The 22,648-nt window shown below is 36.9% G+C and overlaps 1 protein-coding gene across 5 annotated transcripts in view; it reads right to left on the bottom strand.

Moving 5' to 3' along the window:
- DOCK9 (dedicator of cytokinesis 9) overlaps positions 1-22,648 on the bottom strand; it is a gene marked incomplete at both ends in the record, with an annotated part of 103,442 nt that overhangs the window by 78,004 nt on the left and 2,790 nt on the right. For 4 of the 5 annotated variants that reach the window (XM_080341218.1, XM_080341220.1, XM_080341219.1 and 1 more), the window contains one exon: positions 5,471-5,587. In XM_080341218.1, coding sequence (XP_080197344.1) covers positions 5,471-5,587 — 117 coding nt within the window. Of the gene's footprint in view, positions 1-5,470; positions 5,588-14,227; positions 14,342-22,648 lie in introns of those variants that run through there. The other variant, XM_080341221.1, reaches the window with a different exon arrangement.

Genomic DNA, 22,648 nt, shown 5'->3' with positions numbered 1-22,648 from the left:
ATGTCATTAATCTAGTCCAGAACTCTGCTGAAAAGCAACTACACTAACTGCTTGGGTGGGAGAGGTATTAAAAGCAAAAACCACAAAACCAAAAATATTTAATGGAACCAACAAATCTTGAAATATAAAGTTTAAAAAAAAAAACCTGCAAGAAGATACTCATTCATATACGAATAGAATTCAAGAATGAAGTTTTATGTATTCTAGAAATATATTCCTTATTTGAAACCATACTAAGTTTAAAAAATCTGTTTTCACAAGCTATGGGAAGAAAGATTATTAAAAGCATTAAACTACCTTATAAGAGCTAAAAGCCAGAATGTCTAGATTGTCCTCTCAGCCTGAAATAGTTTGATATTGGATAGGAAATTATTTATAGTTTATATAGAATAACATATTACATGTAATGTAATATATTTTCTATAAGTATACAGGTAGACTACACTTAAAAAAAAAATATTATTTTTTAAAAGCCCCAGAGACTGGGGCACTTTCCATGCACTTTTCATGAAAAAACCATGAACTAATGAATCATGTCCAACCACTATAGTAAAATCCGGTAAAACTGACCCAGCAGTACGTACTGCTGGAACGTCTGCTGCTTTTTCCTGCCACGCAATTATATATATGATAGTAAGGGTTTTTTCTAGCCTTCCACACATAAAAGCTGTTTATCTTAGTACTGTAGCAAAATCAGTGACAAATCAGGAGAATTTGATTTGTTGATTTTGCCCATATTAGTAACAGTGTTAATGCATGCTGCCTCTTTCTCAGCTCACCAATCAGCAGCAGTAGTTCATCAGAGAGCTGGGAAATTCAAGGATCAATATGTTTTGATTCAGAGCAAATTCCTAAAAATAACTACTAAAGCAACAGCACCTGTATTTACTTTTATTTCTGCAAAGTTGCCATAATATCTGTTTTCAGATGTACTTAACTTGCATTAACTAAAAGCCAAGAGCTTTACGTGAAAGTGTGCTAAATCTGTATGGCTCAAAACCAGAAGTAACAAAGGTAAAACGATGTCTAAGCTAAGCACAAAAATGCCTTCAAAATAACAGTGGGATCGCTTTGTAATGGCATATTTAGTTTGGGTAGGAATGTGTCCACATTGTATTTGCTGCAAGTAAACTTACAGGAAATATTTATCCCAATACATAAGAATGGAGGTAGTACTCAGAAGTTAGGTATCATGCAACAAAAGCATTGAGATACAAGGTATCTTATCGTAAAGTAATCATTAGTAAAGTTTCCTGTTAAGGTTTCTTTCAATAATTTACCTATTGTGCAGCTAAAGTAAACCACCAGTTTCACAGTCATAGAGCATATGATTTGAATGTCATCCACAAAAGTGGTCTCCATTAAACTAATGCTATTTAGTTATGAAGCCATCTCACTATTGAGTGAATTATTGAAATTCAGGTGGCTTGGAATGGATGCACAAAATTGGATACAAGAGTACCCAATGGATATAAGTCATTAAAGGTTATGAAAGAGAATACTTTCTTCTCAGCAAGAGGCTAGAAAAGGTATAGCCTTGAATTACTGACAGCACTGTAATGGAGAGTAGAAAGAACATTAACAGATGTTCCAATGGGTGGCAGGAAGATGGTTCTATAATCTTAAATAAACAAACACACTTTATGGGGACCACAATAAAAACAAAACAACAATAAAAAATCAGCTAGAAATGAACAGACTACAAAGCACAAAGGTACTGATAGTTTAGACAGTCTAGTTACTAGAATGAAATCCAACTATGATGTTAACAGCAAAAAGGATCTGCAAAGACATGACTGTCCCTATAAATTTGATGAGAACAAGCTATGGAACAACCTGATTAGTGCAGAAAAATTAGAACATGAGTTTGTGAAAAGTGAATTAAACAGTCTTGAAATGGTAATTTAAAATATGATACATTATATAGAGAGAAAGTTGCTGATTAAGAGCTCTTCTGGAAACTACAGAAAATCAAAGCTTGCTATTATTTGGATATAATAGCATCAAGGTAGATGTAGAAATTCCAAAGAAAGAAATTACAAGCCTACTTATGTGGATTGGAAAATCAGCATGAAGCAGGACAAAAATCACGCTTTTCTGAAAGGCAAAGGAGCTGCTACCAAACACATACATAAAAGGACAGAAAAGAGGATTCATAACCTCAGCTAACCAAGTCTAGGATGATGGTAAATGCAGTTAAGTAGAAATCTGGAAAGGGTCATGTAACTAAGATCAGCTAGCTGGAGAAAAATCCTTCAATCTTTGAGTTTTTGCAACCCAGAGTATTTTCTGCTCCACCCTTGCTCAAATATTACTTTGGTAGTGGTCTGAGCTTCGAGCTACTTCCGACGGCATGTCTGGAGGACAGTCACAGCTGAACAGGAAAAGGTGACTTACCAGGCAAATCACTTTCATCGTGGAGTAAAAAAGAGTAGTACGAAAGCAAGAGTAGTACGAAAGCAAGAGTAGTACGAAAGCAAGAGTAGTACGAAAGCAAGAGTAGTACGAAAGCAAGAGTAGTACGAAAGCAAGAGTAGTACGAAAGCAAGAGTAGTACGAAAGCAAGAGTAGTACGAAAGCAAGAGTAGTACGAAAGCAAGAGTAGTACGAAAGCAAGAGTAGTACGAAAGCAAGAGTAGTACGAAAGCAAGAGTAGTACGAAAGCAAGAGTAGTACGAAAGCAAGAGTAGTACGAAAGCAAGAGTAGTACGAAAGCAAGAGTAGTACGAAAGCAAGAGTAGTACGAAAGCAAGAGTAGTACGAAAGCAAGAGTAGTACGAAAGCAAGAGTAGTACGAAAGCAAGAGTAGTACGAAAGCAAGAGTAGTACGAAAGCAAGAGTAGTACGAAAGCAAGAGTAGTACGAAAGCAAGAGTAGTACGAAAGCAAGAGTAGTACGAAAGCAAGAGTAGTACGAAAGCAAGAGTAGTACGAAAGCAAGAGTAGTACGAAAGCAAGAGTAGTACGAAAGCAAGAGTAGTACGAAAGCAAGAGTAGTACGAAAGCAAGAGTAGTACGAAAGCAAGAGTAGTACGAAAGCAAGAGTAGTACGAAAGCAAGAGTAGTACGAAAGCAAGAGTAGTACGAAAGCAAGAGTAGTACGAAAGCAAGAGTAGTACGAAAGCAAGAGTAGTACGAAAGCAAGAGTAGTACGAAAGCAAGAGTAGTACGAAAGCAAGAGTAGTACGAAAGCAAGAGTAGTACGAAAGCAAGAGTAGTACGAAAGCAAGAGTAGTACGAAAGCAAGAGTAGTACGAAAGCAAGAGTAGTACGAAAGCAAGAGTAGTACGAAAGCAAGAGTAGTACGAAAGCAAGAGTAGTACGAAAGCAAGAGTAGTACGAAAGCAAGAGTAGTACGAAAGCAAGAGTAGTACGAAAGCAAGAGTAGTACGAAAGCAAGAGTAGTACGAAAGCAAGAGTAGTACGAAAGCAAGAGTAGTACGAAAGCAAGAGTAGTACGAAAGCAAGAGTAGTACGAAAGCAAGAGTAGTACGAAAGCAAGAGTAGTACGAAAGCAAGAGTAGTACGAAAGCAGGAGTAGTACGAAAGCAAGAGTAGTACGAAAGCAAGAGTAGTACGAAAGAGTAAGAAAGAAAAGCGAGCTATACGCAGTCCAAAGAAGCCACTTGCCATGCAAGCATTCTTTTCTGATATGGACTGACAATTCATATTAAGTCTCATTTAATATCTAACTTCTCACACCTATTAAATTACATTTCAGTTATCTAACTGCATTACCTGGGAAAAAAAAAAGTTATCCAAGTTAAGCACAAACATGTGCCTCCAGTGCCTCCCGAAGTAATTTCAACTATAGCACAAAGTCAAGTGGCATCAATCTGTATCTTTGAAACTGTGTAGCTGCTTCTATAACCTACCAAAAAGTGATATCAAGTGACTAAAGTTAGTATTTTCAGTGCCATTTTAAGTGTTAGTTTTACAGCCATGCTGGTAACAAAATAGCCTTACTCTTAATGTCTTTATAAATTAACAGGGCTTGGCTTCCTTTTTAGGCAAGTGTTTTTTAGATTGTAATCAATTCAACCTAAGCACAAAGAAAACCTTTGTAAAAATAAAAACTGAATGCTCTAAGAGGAAATGGCTTGAACAGGTTTTTAGACAATGGAAGGAGTTTCCACCTATAAACTGTTCTAAGCGTGTATACAGGTAGTTCTAAATACCTCACTTTTAAAAATTCATCTTGCAGGGGACAAGGGCAGTATCAAAAATTTGAGCCAAGGCTTATCTGAGAGCTGCCCAGACATCATAGTAACAGCAACAAGTTAAGAAAAAGGAATTAAAAAAGAAAGTATGCGAAACAGAAAATATGCCATTATTTAAATAATTCAAATTATATTGGCAACCATATCAAGACTAATGGTTTCAGAACTGTAAATATTCTGGAAAACGGCACCGGCTTAAACCCTTTAACTTGCAAAATATAAATAAGTACATAAGGGATTTCTGTTCTCTGACTTGCTAATATTTTCTTAATACATTGAATGACAGACATAAATACATGGCAGTGTTGAAAACAAACTAGACAGATCAAAGTAGTATTGGAGAGTCACGTGTACAATAAAAACATTTGAGGTAAGTTAGTGCCAGCAAATCTTAGAAGAAAATAAAAGTTTGACAGTATAATAATACAGTTTGATAGTACAAACCAGTCTACGTATAAATCAAGTATAAAGTAGACTCTGCCAAAGACTATATAGGGGAGGCCCAGAAAATGTGTTCAGATATTACACTGCTGAGGGATAAAGAAACAGGAAATCTGACTATATTCCAAAATTGTGACAACCTGAAGGAAATCCTCTGATGTAACACACACATTAATAATTGCCTTGATGAAAGTCTGACCATAGAATCCAAACAAAGGATGACAAAAGGCATTACAGTTTGTCAGCAAAATTCAGTCACTCTTTTTAAAGCGTCAGACTGAGCCTTACGGACTAGCTTCATTCGTATAGGTTAAGAAGTGCAGAAAAGGCCACTTTAAACAGCAGTAAAGCACTTCAGACATCTCCCAGATTGCTCAAACAAAATGTCTGAGGATATTCTTGATCGGCTTGTTTTTTCACCATTGATAATTCAGAGCCGTTCACCAGTAGGACCCCAGTAAGTGAACTAGTTGATTAGATAAGACTACACTTGGCAGAAGCATCCTTGAGTCCTCTTGATCTACAACACTGAAGAGCCACACTGTAGAAGGTCATCTGGGTGGTATAGCCTACTCATGCTCTTCAGTCCCAAAGCCAACATCTGGTATAAGGCATCCTCCTGAGTCGTCTAGTATTTGAACACTGCTATCATTACATAAATTTTCCTCATGGCAAAGAGTTTAGAGATTTATTTTTTTTTTAACTAAAAAGAGTTAAGAAACAAAGAAGTTGTAAGCTATCATCTCATGACTACTACTGCTAAAAAACTGTCTTAAAAAAAAGAAAAAGGGGAAGCAAGGATTAAATTACCTGAAAGTCATCATAAGGGAACAGTAGCATCTCACGTAAAGCATCATTCAAAATCTGTGTTTTCCTCTGAACGATGACATTCTCATAGTCTATTGGTTCTATGAGCTTTGGTTTTGCCTAGGAAAAAAAAGGAAAATAAATTCAGATATATTGAGGAAAAATTACAGTTGTTGACACATTTTTAAGAAGTTACTCTAAAAACTGGCAGAATGAGATTTCATCTGCATTGAAAACTTAAGAGTATTCAAAATGTAGACTCTATGTCACACTGTACCATATGGATAAGTAAAACTGATAATTACAGAGACAAGCATGTTATTTGCCATAGAAGAAAGAAACAACTATTTCACAAAACACACTAAATCAGAGCTGTAAGAATAAGAATGTATGTATTCTCACTGAAAAAAAAAAAAAAAAAAAAAGAATTCTAAAGAAATCAGTCTCTTATGTTGCTGGTTACCTTTGCTTGATACTGCCCAGAAAGCTCTGATCTGGGCGTAGCAGGGATTAAAACAACCTTAGCTCAAAACTAAGACTGAGCCTTGTTTTAATTGAGTTCTTACCTGCAGTAGGGATAAGCTAATTGACATTCCTCCTTTTCTACAGTTTTTTTTTCAAAATTCCTATATGCCATCAGCTTCCTCTTAATTGCATAAGTAGCTTTCAGTTACTATGCGTTGATTCAACATTTAAACCCCACACCGCTGTCAGGGCATTACAGCCGGCTGTGCACAATCAGGGAAAAACCTCCACCTGCCAAGCGTTCTGTTCAGTGGTCAGATGGCCAAGCAGCTTCGGAGAGGGCTCTCAGTGGGGAAGCCTTGGAGCATGCAAACTAATGCAAAGCTAGAGTTATAATTTAGCTTGCACTTTCTGCAACTAAAATTGGGCGTCACCATATCAGACACAAAAAGTATGCTTTGTTTTTTTCTTTTACAAGTGGCACTTTCAAGATGCTTCCCAATTGATACTTTGAAGATCAGGGGTACTAATTTCAAAGTAACATGTATGAAACATGAGAAAGAACAGCAGCAAGGTCAGCATATGCCATCATTGTAGGTAATCAGAAAAGACGAAATTTATACATATCTTTTCATAACTTATGTTAATAACCTTTCAAATTTCAGCTGTACTACACAGAATATCTTCACATCTAGCAGTAACTGCTATTAATCATTAGTTTGTTAATAATATTCCAGAGAAACCTTACAGGTATTTTCTTCATCCAAAAGTGAATCAAATAAACTTGTTTTTTCAAGGAATTAGGAAATCTGTACTCAGATAAAGTTTTCAGGCTTAGCTCACACGCTACTCAAAAGCTACTTATGATTTCCTCATATCTAGCACATTAAGAAAAGGCAAGAACATAACAGAGCATCACAGCTGAAAAGGCCAAAAAGGCAAAATCTGGAAAATAAATCTACTAAAACTGATGACCAAAATGTGTATTTGTTAACAAAAATAACTACTATTTACAATCATACTGGAAGGATCTACTAAAAGTTCACATGCTATATAACAGACCAATACAGGTAGGAGCCACTGTGGAAAACGCTTTTGTTGAGTTTGCCATCTTTCTCCCCAGAGCTGGATAACAGCTGTTCAGTTCGCTGTATATTGTAGCCCAAGACATTTTGAGAGCTCAGCACCTGGACCACAGCTGCTGCTGCATTTTCTCCACTCATTCATGAACATGCTTTATCATGAAGCCAAGAGCTAACAGCAGCGCCCATTGAGAAAAGGTTTAAGATTTTGTTCATGTGCACATCTGTAGCTGAAATGGTTGGACCATTTTGACTTAGCTCAGAAAAGTATACGGAAAGCATGTAAACACAGCATAAGAAAAGGTCACATTTTCTCTAATATACTAATGACACTAAATATTTTGGTTGCAAGAGAATCACAGAATCGACTGGGCTGGAAAAGACCTCAGAGATCATCCAGTCCAACCCTTGGTCCAACTCTAGTCCGTTTATTAGATCATGGCACTAAGTGCCATGTCCAATCTCAGTTTAAAAACCTCCAGGGACGGCAAGTCCACCACCTCCCTGGGCAGCCATTCCAATGCCTGACCACTCTCTCTGGAAATAATTTCTTTCTAATATCCAGCCTAAATTTCCCCTGGCAGAGTTTAAGCCCATGCCCCCTTGTCCTATTGCTGACTGCCTGGGAGAAGAGACCAATCCCCACCTGGCTACAACTTCCCTTCAGGTAGCTATAGAGAGTGATGAGGTCACCTCTAAGCCTCCTCTTGGAGGCTTGAACTTTTGTTAAGTCTGTCTTTGAATATTCACATGGCTGCAATGAATCCTAAACTAAAGAAACAGTCTGCTCCAAGCTTCCTTCGTACTCAGAAGGCCAGATACATCATATTCACCCAACTATTTGACACATTTCCGAGATGCAGGCTCTACCAAATTACCCCATCACAAAATTTCAGGTTGAACAGCCCCACTCTGCCAGGTTGTCATCACAATTTCTGATTCCAAAGAAATTCCAGTAACTTCACCTAACTTCTCCAACTCTTCACAAGGCAATAACTGCCCAGTATAAACTCACTTCCTTAAGCGAATGTGGATAACACAGAGTATGAAGAGCCTCTCAAATTTTACTGCTCTTTAAATGAAATACAAAACAACACTTACGATTCAGAAAGCAAGACATCCTTTGCTCACCTTTTTCCTCCTGACAATGTAAGTAACAGGTCTCTACCTACCTACCCAGGCAAGCAAGATGCTTGCCTGTCAATCACTGAGCTTGAGCTCTTGGGCAGTATCCTTGTATGTCAAACCAAGGTTTACAGACTACTACAGTACTAGGGCCAAGTCAGTCCATTTGGCCAAGTTGGCCTTTACCACGTAACCATTCCTTCTGAAGAGTTTGTCATGAAAAATTATAAGCAACGTGCTGCAATGACAGGTTGATTTGAACATAGTGCAGGATGACTGACCTTTTAAATACCCCAAATTAAATGGTGACTAAGAAATCAGTGGGGGAGAAAGACCGTTTGAGTTGTATATACAATCAGTCTTTTCTGCTAACTGAAGACTTGGCTTCACAATTGGCTTAAATTAACTGAAAGGAGGGTGGACACCAGAAGGACTCTCTCTTTGTGGTGACACATTCCTGAATGTTCTTACAGGAGTACCAAACAGTCATGTTTTGAGACAGAATAGGAGGTAATCTGGCTTCAAGAGGTTCCTCCCAAGCAGTGAGCATTCAGCTAGATTGGCTCTGAAATGCTGATCAGATGGCTACATCATAACTTCTGCCGATATATGGGAGCTGATGGGACCCTTTCAGAAGCAGCAGAGATTCAGAACATGAAACTCTGTCCTTATTAAAAGTTGTTGCAGAAGCACTTTTGAATTCTGTTGATCGGCTGCAGTGCAGCTCAACATTTTTAAAGTGTCCTCAGAAATAAAAAATTAATTCAGGCCACATATTTTATTGCACTTAAAATGCAATTTGGGGAGGAAAGAATAAACATATACATGGTCAATAGAGTCATAAGGTTCATGTATCAGGACATCTACTGTCTTAAGTAGGAAACAAACAGATCACACCACCAGTTCCACTAACTGATAGGAAGGGAAAGCTGCCAGGTAATGAATTTTTATGTGGTGCTGCACATAAGTAGCACTTTCACCCTTTTCTCAACGGTGCTGAAGAGCTACGTCCATCCTCCTGAAAACTCTCTTGGGAAGGCAACAGGTGAAGACTGGAAGAATGCTAGCTCTGTCTCTTCTCATTTTACTCACAAAAATAGAGGAAAAGGACTACTTTTAAAAACACCATGACTAAAATTATTTCATGGGCGCACACACACAAAAATCACTTCTGTAATGCAGCTAATTCAAAAAACAAAGATGCATCACTGCAGCTTCAGAGAGCATCCAATTCATTGCAAATGCATGTCTCTACCCTATAGTCATGAAACAGGTCCACCACAAACAGAAAATTGTTAAAAAGGAATCTTATAAGAAAAAGAGCTCTGCTCACGTTTTGTTTACATGATATAAAGACAAGATTAAAAAAGAATCTTCCCTCATTAGAAGCTTTTAAAGAATCTAAAGCTCTCTGGAGCTGAGGTGCTGAATATAGAGCTCTTCAATGGGACACACAGGCAGTGGTGACAGAAAACTACATCATCTTCCTCTTTAATCAGTAGAGTATCTGATTTGCAGAAATATCAAGAATTTGTTTCACTAGGTTTTTCGAAAGTTACTAATTTCTTTCTTAGTCATTTGTCAGATTCAAAAGGAAGAGGATGTTTTATCTGTTTCAACCAGATATAAAAAAAGAAAACAATAAACAGCACACTGATGTTGGCATTTAGCCAAACCTACACCAGCACAAGGAAGCAGATTCTCTCCCAAGCTCTTCAGAAAAATAAAAAAGATTCTCCGGTCTCTTACTTCACGTAATATAAAATATTCTGGATAGGCACAGTATTGTTGGATATGATTTATGGACCAGCTGACACAAATAAAACTCAGCCCGGTCAAAACAGCAAAATTAATTTTACAGTCTTTCAAACAAGGATTAACTTTTCCAATTAATTTGCAACAAACAACATTTTTATTTCCATAAGGAAGCGCTAAGAGCATAAGGCTTCGTGGGGTCCAGCACTCAAGCTAGCCAATGCCTTATTTGTAGGAAGATAAAATAGCAAAGTATCTGCCGTACCACTTTGCATTTTGCCAGTGTGATATAGGTATGGAAACTTATCAGAAATAAGAAATATTTCAAAACAGCAGTCAGAACACCCACAAGGTAACCGTTTTAATCTGCCAGAATACAGCTTATACATTTAGACAATCAGTGTCAAAAGCCATCAGATAAGAGGAATTTTAAGGTAGGAGTCCAGTGATTGCCTACATTATATATTACAGAAAAAAATAATACAGTACATTTTCTTCTTGTATGTTTAAATTGAGACAAATGTTATCCTCATCTTGTGCTCTTACAAAACAAAGGATGGTCATGTAAGCACACTGAGTATTCTTAGCCTCATGCTACAAAAAAATCATTTACCTTAAAACATACTTAGCACATACACCTGCAAATTAACAAGTCTCTATAAAGAGCAGAATGGAGCTACAAGAACTAGGCAGGCAACAAAATATATACATTGATGAATATACACATTTTGCAACACTGAAATTATGCAAGCCACTTTGGACAAATAATAAGACTATTTAATACTAAACACAGACAACAGCTCCCTGCATCTTATTGTCCCACAACCACAAACTCAAAATAAATTGCTCGGGTTGGGTTATTTTTTATCAAATTAAAAATCCATTCAAAAAATCATATGTATTCTAGAGTTTATTCTTAAATATTACATTATTCACTACCCCCTTTCTTAGGTAGGGTTAAATTTGTGATGTAAACTTTGGGGCAGTGGGAGGGAACATGCTGCTATAAGTTTATGTAAAAAACTAGCACTATGCATACATTTGCATCATTGACAAATTTGAACCTTTTGGCTCTATAGATCTTGAAAGAATGAAATGCATTCAGTCACCTGTTCTCATGCTTACATAAACAGAGCAGAAGTGCTCACTGGGGCTACAGACACAGAGTGAGCCACACAAAGAGTAGACAATTATACAGGTGTTTTTGCATAGTGTTTCTTTAAAAACACAATAATTAACTTTTCCTTTATTTTTTTTCGGTTTAATGTGAAATACTCAAAACTCTTATTCTACTGTTGACTCAAGTCTTCAGGGGGCTGCAACAGAAGGGTTTCCAACACTCAATGAATACAGTCTAAATTACAAAGCATTGCACTTTCATTTAGAACTATTTCATTGATGGTCAAGGTCCACTTAAGCACAACAACACTTCCCAGTGCTAAAACATTTTGATACCTTCTGTATTGCCACCTCAGGGTGTTAATAGGAATGCAGTTCCAGTTGTTTAATTCCTAGTCTTCTCTGTGATTTGCTTTGCCTTCAGATGCAAAGCAAGCATGCTATGTCCTGCAAAGTTCTCTTAAGGGCACAGAAAGTTCTGACACCAGAATCAGATTTGGGCAATGTTCTGCTGAACACAGGAGCTCAAGTGTCTGACACCTTCTCCTGCAAGTGTGTTTCCAAGTGGAAAGAGGGCCTCCAGAAGTTCCGAGTTTCCATAAACATCATCTGATTTGATAAGCAGTTACTACTTCTATCAAAACACAACAGGACAGCACGTGTACTCATTTGGTAACTCCTACAACAGCTACCACAACAGCAAGTCAGTAAGTTTCTGAGGCACCACCCGGAAAATCTAAATGCTTTTTCCATGGACTCTTCTTGCTTGTTAACCTCCAAAGCAAAATTATGACACGGTCTAATTCAAATTGCAGGAAAACAAGACAGCACACGAACTAACATACTGGCACTGAAAACAGCAGATGATTTCACTTGTGAACCTACCCACCTGCCCAGGAAAAGTTAACTCAGGCAGAGTGCTCAATCAAATAACATTTTATAATATCACATGGGATGTTTACAGTTACAACTACTCCTTTCTCTCAATGCTTTAGCAGACTTTCTGGGAACTACACTTAAACGGATCAAATGAATATCACAAAAAACTTGGTGCTTCCTTGAAGTCCTAACAGCTGATTCTGTCTCATCTTTACAAAAAACACTCAAACAACTCGAGTGCTAGGTAAATCACATCATAATCACCCATACAAAAGGAATACATCCACACCTGAAATAATGTTTTAGGCAATAGTTAATGAGAAGTATTACCAGAGTAAACCAGAAGCCTCCTGTTGCCAATGCTTTTCAGGATTGCTCTCTAACACATTTCTAAGGTTTCTAATCCAGAAAACAAGAAGTTCTGCTGTTTGGATTTTGTTACACCAACTAGGAACATTATGACTCTTACTTATTACCTTATTGCACTCTACACCGGTGAGAAAATACCTGCTTTCACTGTGGCAGTAAAAATCTACTGCAACATCACAACCCAATGCAATAAAAATGGACCCAAGTGTCCGTGTTAAATGAAACACAGCACCCTACTTTTTGCTTTATGCCTCGCAGTACAAAAGTGCAAAGTGTCCTTTCACCATTTCATCTAGTTTTCCTCAATTAACTAGACAAAAGCAGAAGCAAAAAAAGGGATATTATATGCCATATATACATTTATCTACATACATATATATGTCATATATACATTTGTCTATATATGTAACAGATGAAGACCAAAATAGCAACTGCAAAAACAAATATGTGACTTGAGCGCAACCTAAATGTTCTTCCCTTGAAATATTGACCTTTGTCTTGAACGCACCCGCTTCATCTAAAAATGAAAAAAGGAAGGGCAAACACTGGAGGTACATTAATCCATGAACATTAAATTAAGTAGTACGTGAAAAATTAGAAGAACGTACTTCATAAATGGTTATAAGTAAACACAGTTATGTTTTACTACTTTTCTTTTAAGTACATACGCCTGCTGATCAACTGCAGTACTCTAAGTATCTGCAGAAACACTAATATCCTCTCTGAGTATTCATGGGGGAATAAAAACAGTTCTAAATAAAGTTGAACATTCCAAAGGCAGGAAAGCACACACAAGATTAGCTCATATTGTACTGATCAAAATCTGGACCAGAAATCAGAACACACCCTTACAAAAAAAGAACACGTTTTACTAACAACTGCTCTGAATAGAAAGAAACTAAAGAAAACAGTGTAAAAGAAAGTTTGTCTTACTAATACACATGTAAGCTTTCAGTTATACACAGTAACAATTCCCATAAAGTTACAGATGTGTATTACTAAATATAGATAGCCAAAATCTTTCCGTTCAATTCTTAAATGCGTAGCATGAAGCTCAAATAAGGGGGGGACCATAATTTGTGGATCACAGCTCCCACTACCTTCAACCACAGTGAGACCATTAATGAGAAGCCCATCATCCTTTAATTCAGCAATTAAGTATGAGATATTACTAAGTAAAATTGAGATTTTTTTGTAAGAATTATCAAAGTACTCCTCTCTGATATATAATTTATTAGTTTAACAGTCCTCCTCTGTTATTTGAAAAGGTTTATTGTCCTAGCTGGAGAGAGCTTGTGGACTCATTACAGCTTACTTATTATGTTCTCTTGCTGTGTTGTTAAAATTCCAACAGAACTAAGTGTGTAGTGATATAAAGAAAAGAGCTCTTATTTGATTGCTTGCCCCAGATACAAAAATATTCCCTTTTCCCTCACTGGAAGCTACTTTAAAACTTTAAATTCCTAAATAATATGCATTGAAAAAAAATAGATCCTTTAACAGAAGTATATCTGAATTATTTAGACAGTTCTTAGAACAATTTAAGTAAAATTTAACCATTGCACGCACAGCCTTTAGAGAGTTTTAATATATTTTAACTGAAAGATATGCTCAGCAGTTAAAAAAACAGAGGTGCTCAAGTGCATTTTAAAGCATAAGTAGTTTCCATCTTAGGTTCAAAGAGCTGTACAACTATTCTAGACAGAATATACACTGAAAACCAGCTAATATGAAAACCAAATTCCAAAGTCACACTCGGAGAGACCAAAGATTTGGTAAACTGGAACAACAAAAATTAATTTAAAATGCAGATAACACAAAAATAATAAAATATGTATCTTGAACCATCTTCTTTACAAGTAAGAATGCTGGAGCTTCTCCTTAGCGTCAGATTAAGCAGCGTTTCACTGGCAGACAGAACTAGAATTATTAAAGGGAAGAGACAGCTGCTTTAAATAATTCTTACCAGCACCACCACAGGACTCTCCCCTTCTGCTTCACAAGGACCTGCATCCTTGCACTTCTGCGGAGACTCTCTAACAGGCTCTTTCTTAGGATTTCTGTTTGTTCTTGCCTGCATTCTTTGGTTGAAAATACAAGCAGCAGCAAAACCATATGCTTTTTGGCATCAAAGTAATCAACATGCCAGTGATCCAGTGAAAACAATAGCTCCTTCCCCTGCACTAGCAGCAGAAAGTACAAACTAGTCTAACATCTCAGCTGCAGTTCGCTAAATCTGTCATGGTGGGAATGCATGACAGACAAAGGCCAGCCCCTAAGCATGCTGTATTCTGGAAAAAAAAAAAAGGTGGATCCATTTTAATGCCTTAAGCTTATGAGTCAAACACAAAAGACAATGTGCTTCTCTAAAATGACCATGTAAAACAGCCCAAGTCTTTTACAGCACTTTAAAATCAAGACTTCAATATTTTAAAATATTTTTGTTACAACTGGGCCTCTTTACAAGTATAAAACCTTAAAGGTTACTTTTTTCTACATTAATATCACTTACTCAGGTACTATCAACAACCAGCCACTAACCAAATACGTTCTCCAGGACCAATGCCACAAACTGATGTGTTGCTCTTTTCTGGGAGGGTACAGATGCTCTTTTTTAATCTTAGTGCTAAGTCCATCTTAAAATTTTACCTTAAAAATCTAATTGTCTTCACAGTAAAAATCTTATATACTCTACAAAGATATGAACTCAAAAATAAAATTTAAAAAAGTCTTTGTACCTTCAATGTTAAAGCACTGAACTCTTCCAAGTAAGCTACCAGTCTCCCTCAGCCTCCTTGCTCTCTTGAGCCAGGTAGCTCATTTGTCTGACACATTCTTGGTGCTCTCAGCTCATCCTACCTCCTCAGAATCCTCCAGCAATGCAGATGTCCATCACTCTGTGCTAGAGTTAGGTCACGCTTGGACTCTATGATCCTGAGGGTCTCTTCCAACCGAAACGTTTTATGATTCTATGATAACCCTCAAAAAAAACCCACCACAACACACACCAAGAAGACAATGCAACAAATCTTCACACATTTTGATTGAAGTCACTTGATAGAACCTCAGCTCTCCAGCAACAGTATCTTTCATTCCTGCCCTTAACTGTGGCGTAAACTCACGTCACGCTTCAGCTTCGTTTTTATAATCCAATCTAGTCTCCTACTATGCTGCTACTTAGAGTCACTGCTCAGCGTACACACACTTGCAAAATAACAGGCAGCAATTCTTACCAGGATCATTTCTACACAATTCTTTAGGGTATGGAAAAGCAATCTGGCGTGCAACCTAATTCACATTTTTCGTAATTTTGAAGGTCTGACTAACCAAACTCCTCCGTGCACCAGTTTTAGCATATGATTGTATGCTAAATTCTTTTCCCCGGGTTTTGAAAAGGGTATTTTGGTTTTGCCTTTGTTTCTTTTTAACACTAACAAGTTGCAACCTCCAAGTGCACAAACCTCAGTGGCTGTATTTACCAAGCAAAAATACATCTGAGAGAAAATTCAGCTCCCTGGAGAAGCACATCCCTATTTTAGACTCCAGCCCACTAGAGCACCAGACAGCTGTGGAAACTAAGCCACCACCTTCATTCAATTCTTAGCTCTGCTCCACTTCTTTGGCCAGTTAATTATCTCACATCAATATAACTGACATCCTAAATTTAACTTGACATGAATTTTTACCTAGTCTCTAATAGAAGAGAAAGTCACCTTAAACTGCAGAAAGCAGATCAAGTTGTAGAGAAGCACAAATATCCTCTTTTATTGCTAGCATTTTTAAGAAGGCACAACTTCAGGCACAGATTTCTTATCCTGCAGGCCTAACATAAGTAGTTCATATCCCTTTCTGTTCCCCCTCTCTCTGCTCTCACACCTGCATAAGATATTGCTAATTCAGCTTACTGCAACCATGCAATTAAGTTTGACCAAGTGTTTGTCCATCCCATCCACAATGCAAGTTTACTTCTGATGACTTGATGAAAAGAATAAAATTAATTATTAGTCAAGAATATAACAATTTATTATGTCTTTTTCTCCAGGAAGTTCAATGCATTTACTTTTTAAGCAGTCTCTCTAATATCTAGATGCTGAACTCCAGAAAATAATACTTCATAAGTATTCTTTCATAAGGCTTCTTTAAGAGTTAAGAAGGAAACTAGCAGTATAGTCAAATATACAAAAACAGATCTTCCTGTGTAAAACAAGGTAGACAATAGTTCAAGAACATTTAGTTACACTTTTATTTAGCACCAGCCCCTTTTGTTTTCAGAAAACGGAAGTACAAAACAGCTTAGACTAAATTATACCATTACTTGAGGATGCAGCTGCCAAACAGGAATTTGTTTCATTGAAATGGGCTGCAATTATACTTAAGTGCAACTAGAAAAGCACAACCTTATTATGCACAGGGCACTTGCAAACACTCAAAATAAAGATTTTAAAATAAAATACACTCTAAATGGTATTTCTTTTGGTTAATTTAGCAAAGAATTATACTTTTAAACTGCAACATTGCTTTATCCTGGTCAGGTACTTCTCTTGAATGCATCTGGATTACTTTAGTTCAGTATAAATGTGATTTTCTTTCCCCATCATTCTCCTTATTCTTCTCAAAACATGGTGAGGGACAAAAAGCAAAAATCTTGGCTTGTTGGCTTTCAACATCAATTTAAAGATACAGAAGCTATTTTTTTCCTACTGAATGGTTAATGTAATTTCTAGCTTGTATTTCATCAACATGCATATGCCATTAGAGAAGGTTCTTTTATTGACAACAACAGAAGTGTGAAGCAGTATCTCCAGAGCTACAGCCTTCATTAAATAGACCTTAATTGCTAAATTGATGTGTATTTAGAACATTTATTTCCTTCTGAGGACTTAGCGAATATCTCAATAATTTCATTCACCAAAACAAAACAAAAAAACCACCCCAACACTTGGCAACAACAACCCATGAGATACCCAGGCACCACATGGCTAAAAGAGGTAAGTTAATTTATTAGAGAGATATATTTAAAAAATTTACCAATATTATTATTATGATAGACAATGTGAAAGATGAAAACCAGAGCTTTAAGATACGCCAAAAATTTATCTACATGATCTGTAGTGTTAAACCATTGAACTACAATTTAAAAAACGAGAAAGGTACTACGCAATTTGTTGTATCAGCCAGCTACTTGAATACAGATCAACAGAGAATCCAGGAAAATAATGCAGGTACAAAAAGGATGTCAGTGTACAAAAGTTATTTGACTGAATTTTCAACATCACTCCCAAAATTACTTAGGTAGTAATTTCCTGCAAAGATCTATCTGTAAAATAACTCAGATGAAATCCATTGTTTCTATAATAATCTATCTACACAGTGGCTTGAAGGACTTCCCACAGTACTTTTAACAGTAGTACTTTTCATATTACTTCCAATAGCCAAATAGTTGGCTCTCTTCTTGCATCATACGCCCTTAAGGAATTACCTACGCAATTACAAAACTACATAGGTAAAAAAGTTCTCAGTATTCCCAGCATACCTCAGTGATTCACCCAGCAAATTTGTTGCCCAAAAGACAAGTTCCCCACGTACCCTCTTATTCGTTCAAATCACTTTTCACTTCAAGAGCTGGCTTTCCTAATGCACAATACCACATAATGAAGAGTGAGAGACAGCAAGGGGACAGCCATCATATAAGAATTACCTCAACTTCAATGGAAGAAAGGACGACTACCCAGCCTCAATGTAGGAAGAGGCTAAAAACTGAGTAGTTTGATTTAATGGCACTTCTTTTGCTCCAAGTCCTACTTACAATCTGCATCAAGATCACTAAACCCTGTTGAGTGGCCAATATCAGCACTCACTATATCTACCAGCTATAATTACAGCCCAACTTGTCTCTGTTAGCTGTTCTAAGGAAAGAACTACTGCTTAACCTGTAGCAACTGGGGAAAATTGGGTGGGAGGAATAGCCTTGCTGTAGGTTTGCATGTCCTGTATATGTGAAAACAGAAGGATTTTACAACATCATTTACTAAAAACATACACCTGTTCTCCTTTATGGCTCTTTCAATCCCTTGGCAACTCAGAGCATCTCCTAAAAAATAACTTTCAAAACTGAGGAGGACGGACAACTGGAAGAGTTGTGATGCTTTGTTTTGTTGGAGGTATAGAGTTTGTTGGGGTTTTTTGCGTTGGTTAGTTTTGGGTTGGGTTTTTAAGACAGTAGCTCATGTGAAAATATGGACCCACTTTAGCTGAATGACAAGCACCATTAAAAGCCAATAGTTCTTTTTCTTGTTTGTATAGTAAAAGATGTTCTAGCACTGCCCTCCCACACTTGGCACCCTGCCGTACAGCTGTATTAAAGGCCTAACATCTCACACATCAGTGGAAGATTCAGTGTTGCAACTATACATATGTCAATACTGCCAAGTTTCGTAAGTGATCAACAGATACGGACTTGCCCTGGAGAAATATATTCACAAGTTCAAGAAAAAGGCTCAGCCACCTGACAGCAGATGGAATATAGCATGCAATTCACCTGGCAACTCCCTGCCATACACACCATGCTTAGATGAAATAGAAGAAGTCCCAAGGCAGTTAGGAAGGCTCATTCCTCATATGGCAAATACTGTAATCACGTAACTTGCAGTCCCACCAATAGGGAATACAGTATCTAGCAAGAAAATCATGAGGAAGGAGGAAGACACACATAAGAGTGTGCTACATATTACCTAACTTCTCATGTTGTCAACATTATAACTAAAATATTCACATTTCACTGACTTTCCTTGGTAAAACAGGAATTCAGCCCTGTGTCAAATAGGTAGAATCACAATCCCTCTTTAGAAAGCCATCTCTTTATATCAAAATGAATCATACAAATCTCAAGTTTTGCATTGCATTTAAAGTTATTCTCAAAACATTATTTTTAGGGAGAGATTCAAGTAGCCTGGACAGGACAGAGATGCCGATGGAAGAGGTCTCTATCATGAGTAGGTTGCATGATGAAAATAGGCAACACCAATGTATAGGTCAGTATTACTGCTCAAGAAACTGTAATAGAAAACTGAGCTGCCTGTTTTACTGGCAGCGTAAAGGACTCTCCCAGTCAATTTTTGTACATAATGTTTTTGTACAATACACTTTCGAAAAGCTCTTTGTTTCATGGAATAAGAATTTTACTAAAGTTAATACCAACATCGCATATTCATTAATAGCCCTCAGCTAGACATTACTACCTGTCAGAGAAGATACAGTACCTTAGTTTGGATACTGTTACTCTGTGACAAATACAAACTAAAATAAATTTAAAATCACAGCAGAGCTAAGCAAATATAGATTAACTTATGCCTTGTCCAAAGTACACTTTTCCATACTGTTACCTATGATCTATCAACTTAAGGTGCACTTGCTTAACTCACTGGTGACTGATTCATTTCATACGACCTTAGTATATATTCTTCTGTTTTCAGGGAAAATCTGACTTCCTTATGGTCAAGAAGGAAGGAAAAAGAAAGAAAGAAAAATCAGTAGAATTTAGTCAGGATAGGAGACTCCAACATTAAAACTGTACTTCTGCTAAAGGATTTAACTATTGTTCTGACATACATCATTATAGACAAGACGTACACAAGCAAACTGACTGTGAGAACAGTACTGGCCTACAGATGTTTTTTTTCCCTACCTGGACAGTACCTTAATTATCAAAACTAACAGGGCAGCACAGACACCAAACAAAAGACAAAAAGTGAGACAAAACCCCAAGTCTGATGATCTCTCAAACTGAAGCTTTTTGTCAAGCAAACCTGAGGTAGGGGTCTTCCCACTATGTAACATCGACCTTAGAAGATTTTTTCCAGGAGCGATTTGCTCCTTGAGGAGATTGTTAATTCACCTCTGGCCCTGGGCTGAAGTGAGAGTGCATCTTGGTTTGCTCCTAAATTCAGATGCAAACACCTGTCTTGGACTTGACACTGTAGAGTTCTAAGAAACAATAATACTGCAAGAGTCAGCAGTTGGCTCCCAGCTTTACTTTAGTTGCATTTAATTCCATGACAGAATAGGACACCTGCATCTGTAGATTATTCAAATGAGCATTTCGGGCTGTTCCTAAAGCAGGTGGAAAGAAGTATTAATCAGGAAGAAAGAGCAGAGAAGTCAACTGCTTTCTGTAGGTTCACTAAGTCTAGACTCTAGTCTTGAAAGCGCTACCCACGCAGCTTCTCCACCATTGTAGTTGTCCTCTCATTCCTCAAGATCATATAAGGTTTTAAAGTTGCCTGTTTGGTGGTTTGTTTTCTGGTTTTCCTCCCCCCCCTTTTTTTTTCTTTTTTAACACCAGATATCTTGCTTGTTTTCAAAGTATGATATCCAGCTCCCCTGAGATCTCCTGCTGCTACATTCAAAGGCAACATGTTTTCTACCTGGATTCAACCTAATGCCATATTTTGGGGGTCAGGTGTCTTTCTGCACTAGTCCAACCTATGTTGTAATGGATGAAGAATGGCTTATACATATAGAGTTGACTAATTATCCTTTGATTTTATCCTCAGTCCTAAAGAATTTTTACTGAAGATACAATATTTAATCTTATCTTTTGCATGGCAGTGCACGGAGTGTCTGCCAACCTATGTCTGGCGTTCCTCTCATGTGAATCTTTCAAAGAAGTATATTTGCTGCAGGAACTGCATATTTGGTGAATGTGTGCTGCAATTTTGCCTGCTGAGATGGTAGAGATACCACAGATGGACATTCAAGCATTCTTCCCAAAGGAGTCTAAAAGGTCAAAACAAATAAAGTTCACAAAAACTATCAGGAGATTTAGCCAAAACTACAAGGCAGCATACAAAACACCAGGTTTTTATCCACCCAAAGCAGTAAGATGAGAGGAGATAAAAGAAGTGCCCTCATGCAAGTGACCCATGAAAAACTATGCAACAGTTAGGTGCTCTACCTAAACATGTCTGGTTCTTCCTTATTAAGAAGCCTACTGAGATCTAATGCTCCAGTTGCTGATGAATAAAAGCCACTTGTAATACAGTTACAAGTTGAAGCGAGTTATGAGAGTGAAATAATAGAGTAAGCCATACAAATTATCTGCAAACCATTAGAGAATGGCTGCATAAGCTGTTTAGGTCCATTAAAAAAACAACTTCCACTTACTCAGCAGAATGACTTCCTTAGAACTTTCTCCTTTATGTATTTCTTCTTTATTTCTATTGAACTTTTCTACCTTAAATAAGCATGTTGATATTAATTTGTTAATTCAGACATCAAGGATGGGCCTTAATAGAAGGCTTTTTAATAAATTAATGTTTTCAGGTTTTCTTTGAACACATCACATGTTAAAACAAGACAATAGCCTTTTGTAAAAACCATATACATATAATTTAAAATTACTCTGAAATCAAAATATTTGCAACTTGAATGTCTACTGTGGAGTTATTTCCAGAATTACGTAGCTCACTACTGTCATTAATCAATCTTCGCACATGCACAGACTCTGCTATATCTTAAAGATGTCACAGGTTATTAATAAACCAAATGACTCATGAGCATCACAGAAAGAACTGTCACACAAGAACTCAGTAACACCTTATGGTGGTGTTGGTGTCAACCCAACAGGTTACACGTACTAAGAAACTGCAGTTACCCAAATATAAGGCTGGTGGTTCTGTTTCCAGCAAATACCTAAATGATTACTGATAAAATGGAATTTGAATATAAGAAGGCCATGAAAAAAAAACCCTTCCTAACTCTAAGATACTGTAACATGGCAGACATAACATGTAATATCATGTTGAGAATGGATTAAAAAAAAAAGAAAAAAATGAAAATTAAAACAAACAAAGTAATGTAGATCAAGCAAACAAGCTAATATTTCAAAACTGTATCCTTCAACTTACTAAAAAACTTACCAAACTGGAATGCTTTCTTACTATCTGCAGTAAATAAATATGTCCTGGGTGGATATGTGGGGAAAAAAACCCCACCATTTTCATTAATTTTGATGCAAATGTTAAGAGTATCCCAAAGTAAATTTATGATCTTTTACTAATACACTGATTTTTACTCATATGGATCTAAAGACCCTAAGAGACCCTCTGTTCTAGCAAGATAAACCACATATGATGGGCTAGAAATGTTCCTATCCAAAAGATAAGAAATATCATTTTCATTGCAAGTTTGAATGACATCAGATAGAAATAAACGGTACTTTTGAGAAGACATTCTCACCCAGGCTTCATTTTATCTTCATTTCTTTTGCGCAAAAGAGCAGACTTGCTTAAGATAAAGTTTTAATTAGATTTAATAAGACTTTAGACATAACCTCTTGGCCTTAGGAAAAATGTGTGCTAAATCAACTACTTCCACCTCCTTATTTCTT

The sequence above is a fragment of the Nesoenas mayeri genome (genome assembly GCF_963082525.1).
Source record: "Nesoenas mayeri genome assembly, chromosome: 1".
Taxonomy (NCBI): domain Eukaryota; kingdom Metazoa; phylum Chordata; class Aves; order Columbiformes; family Columbidae; genus Nesoenas; species Nesoenas mayeri.
This window is presented reverse-complemented; position numbering and strand designations above follow the sequence as displayed.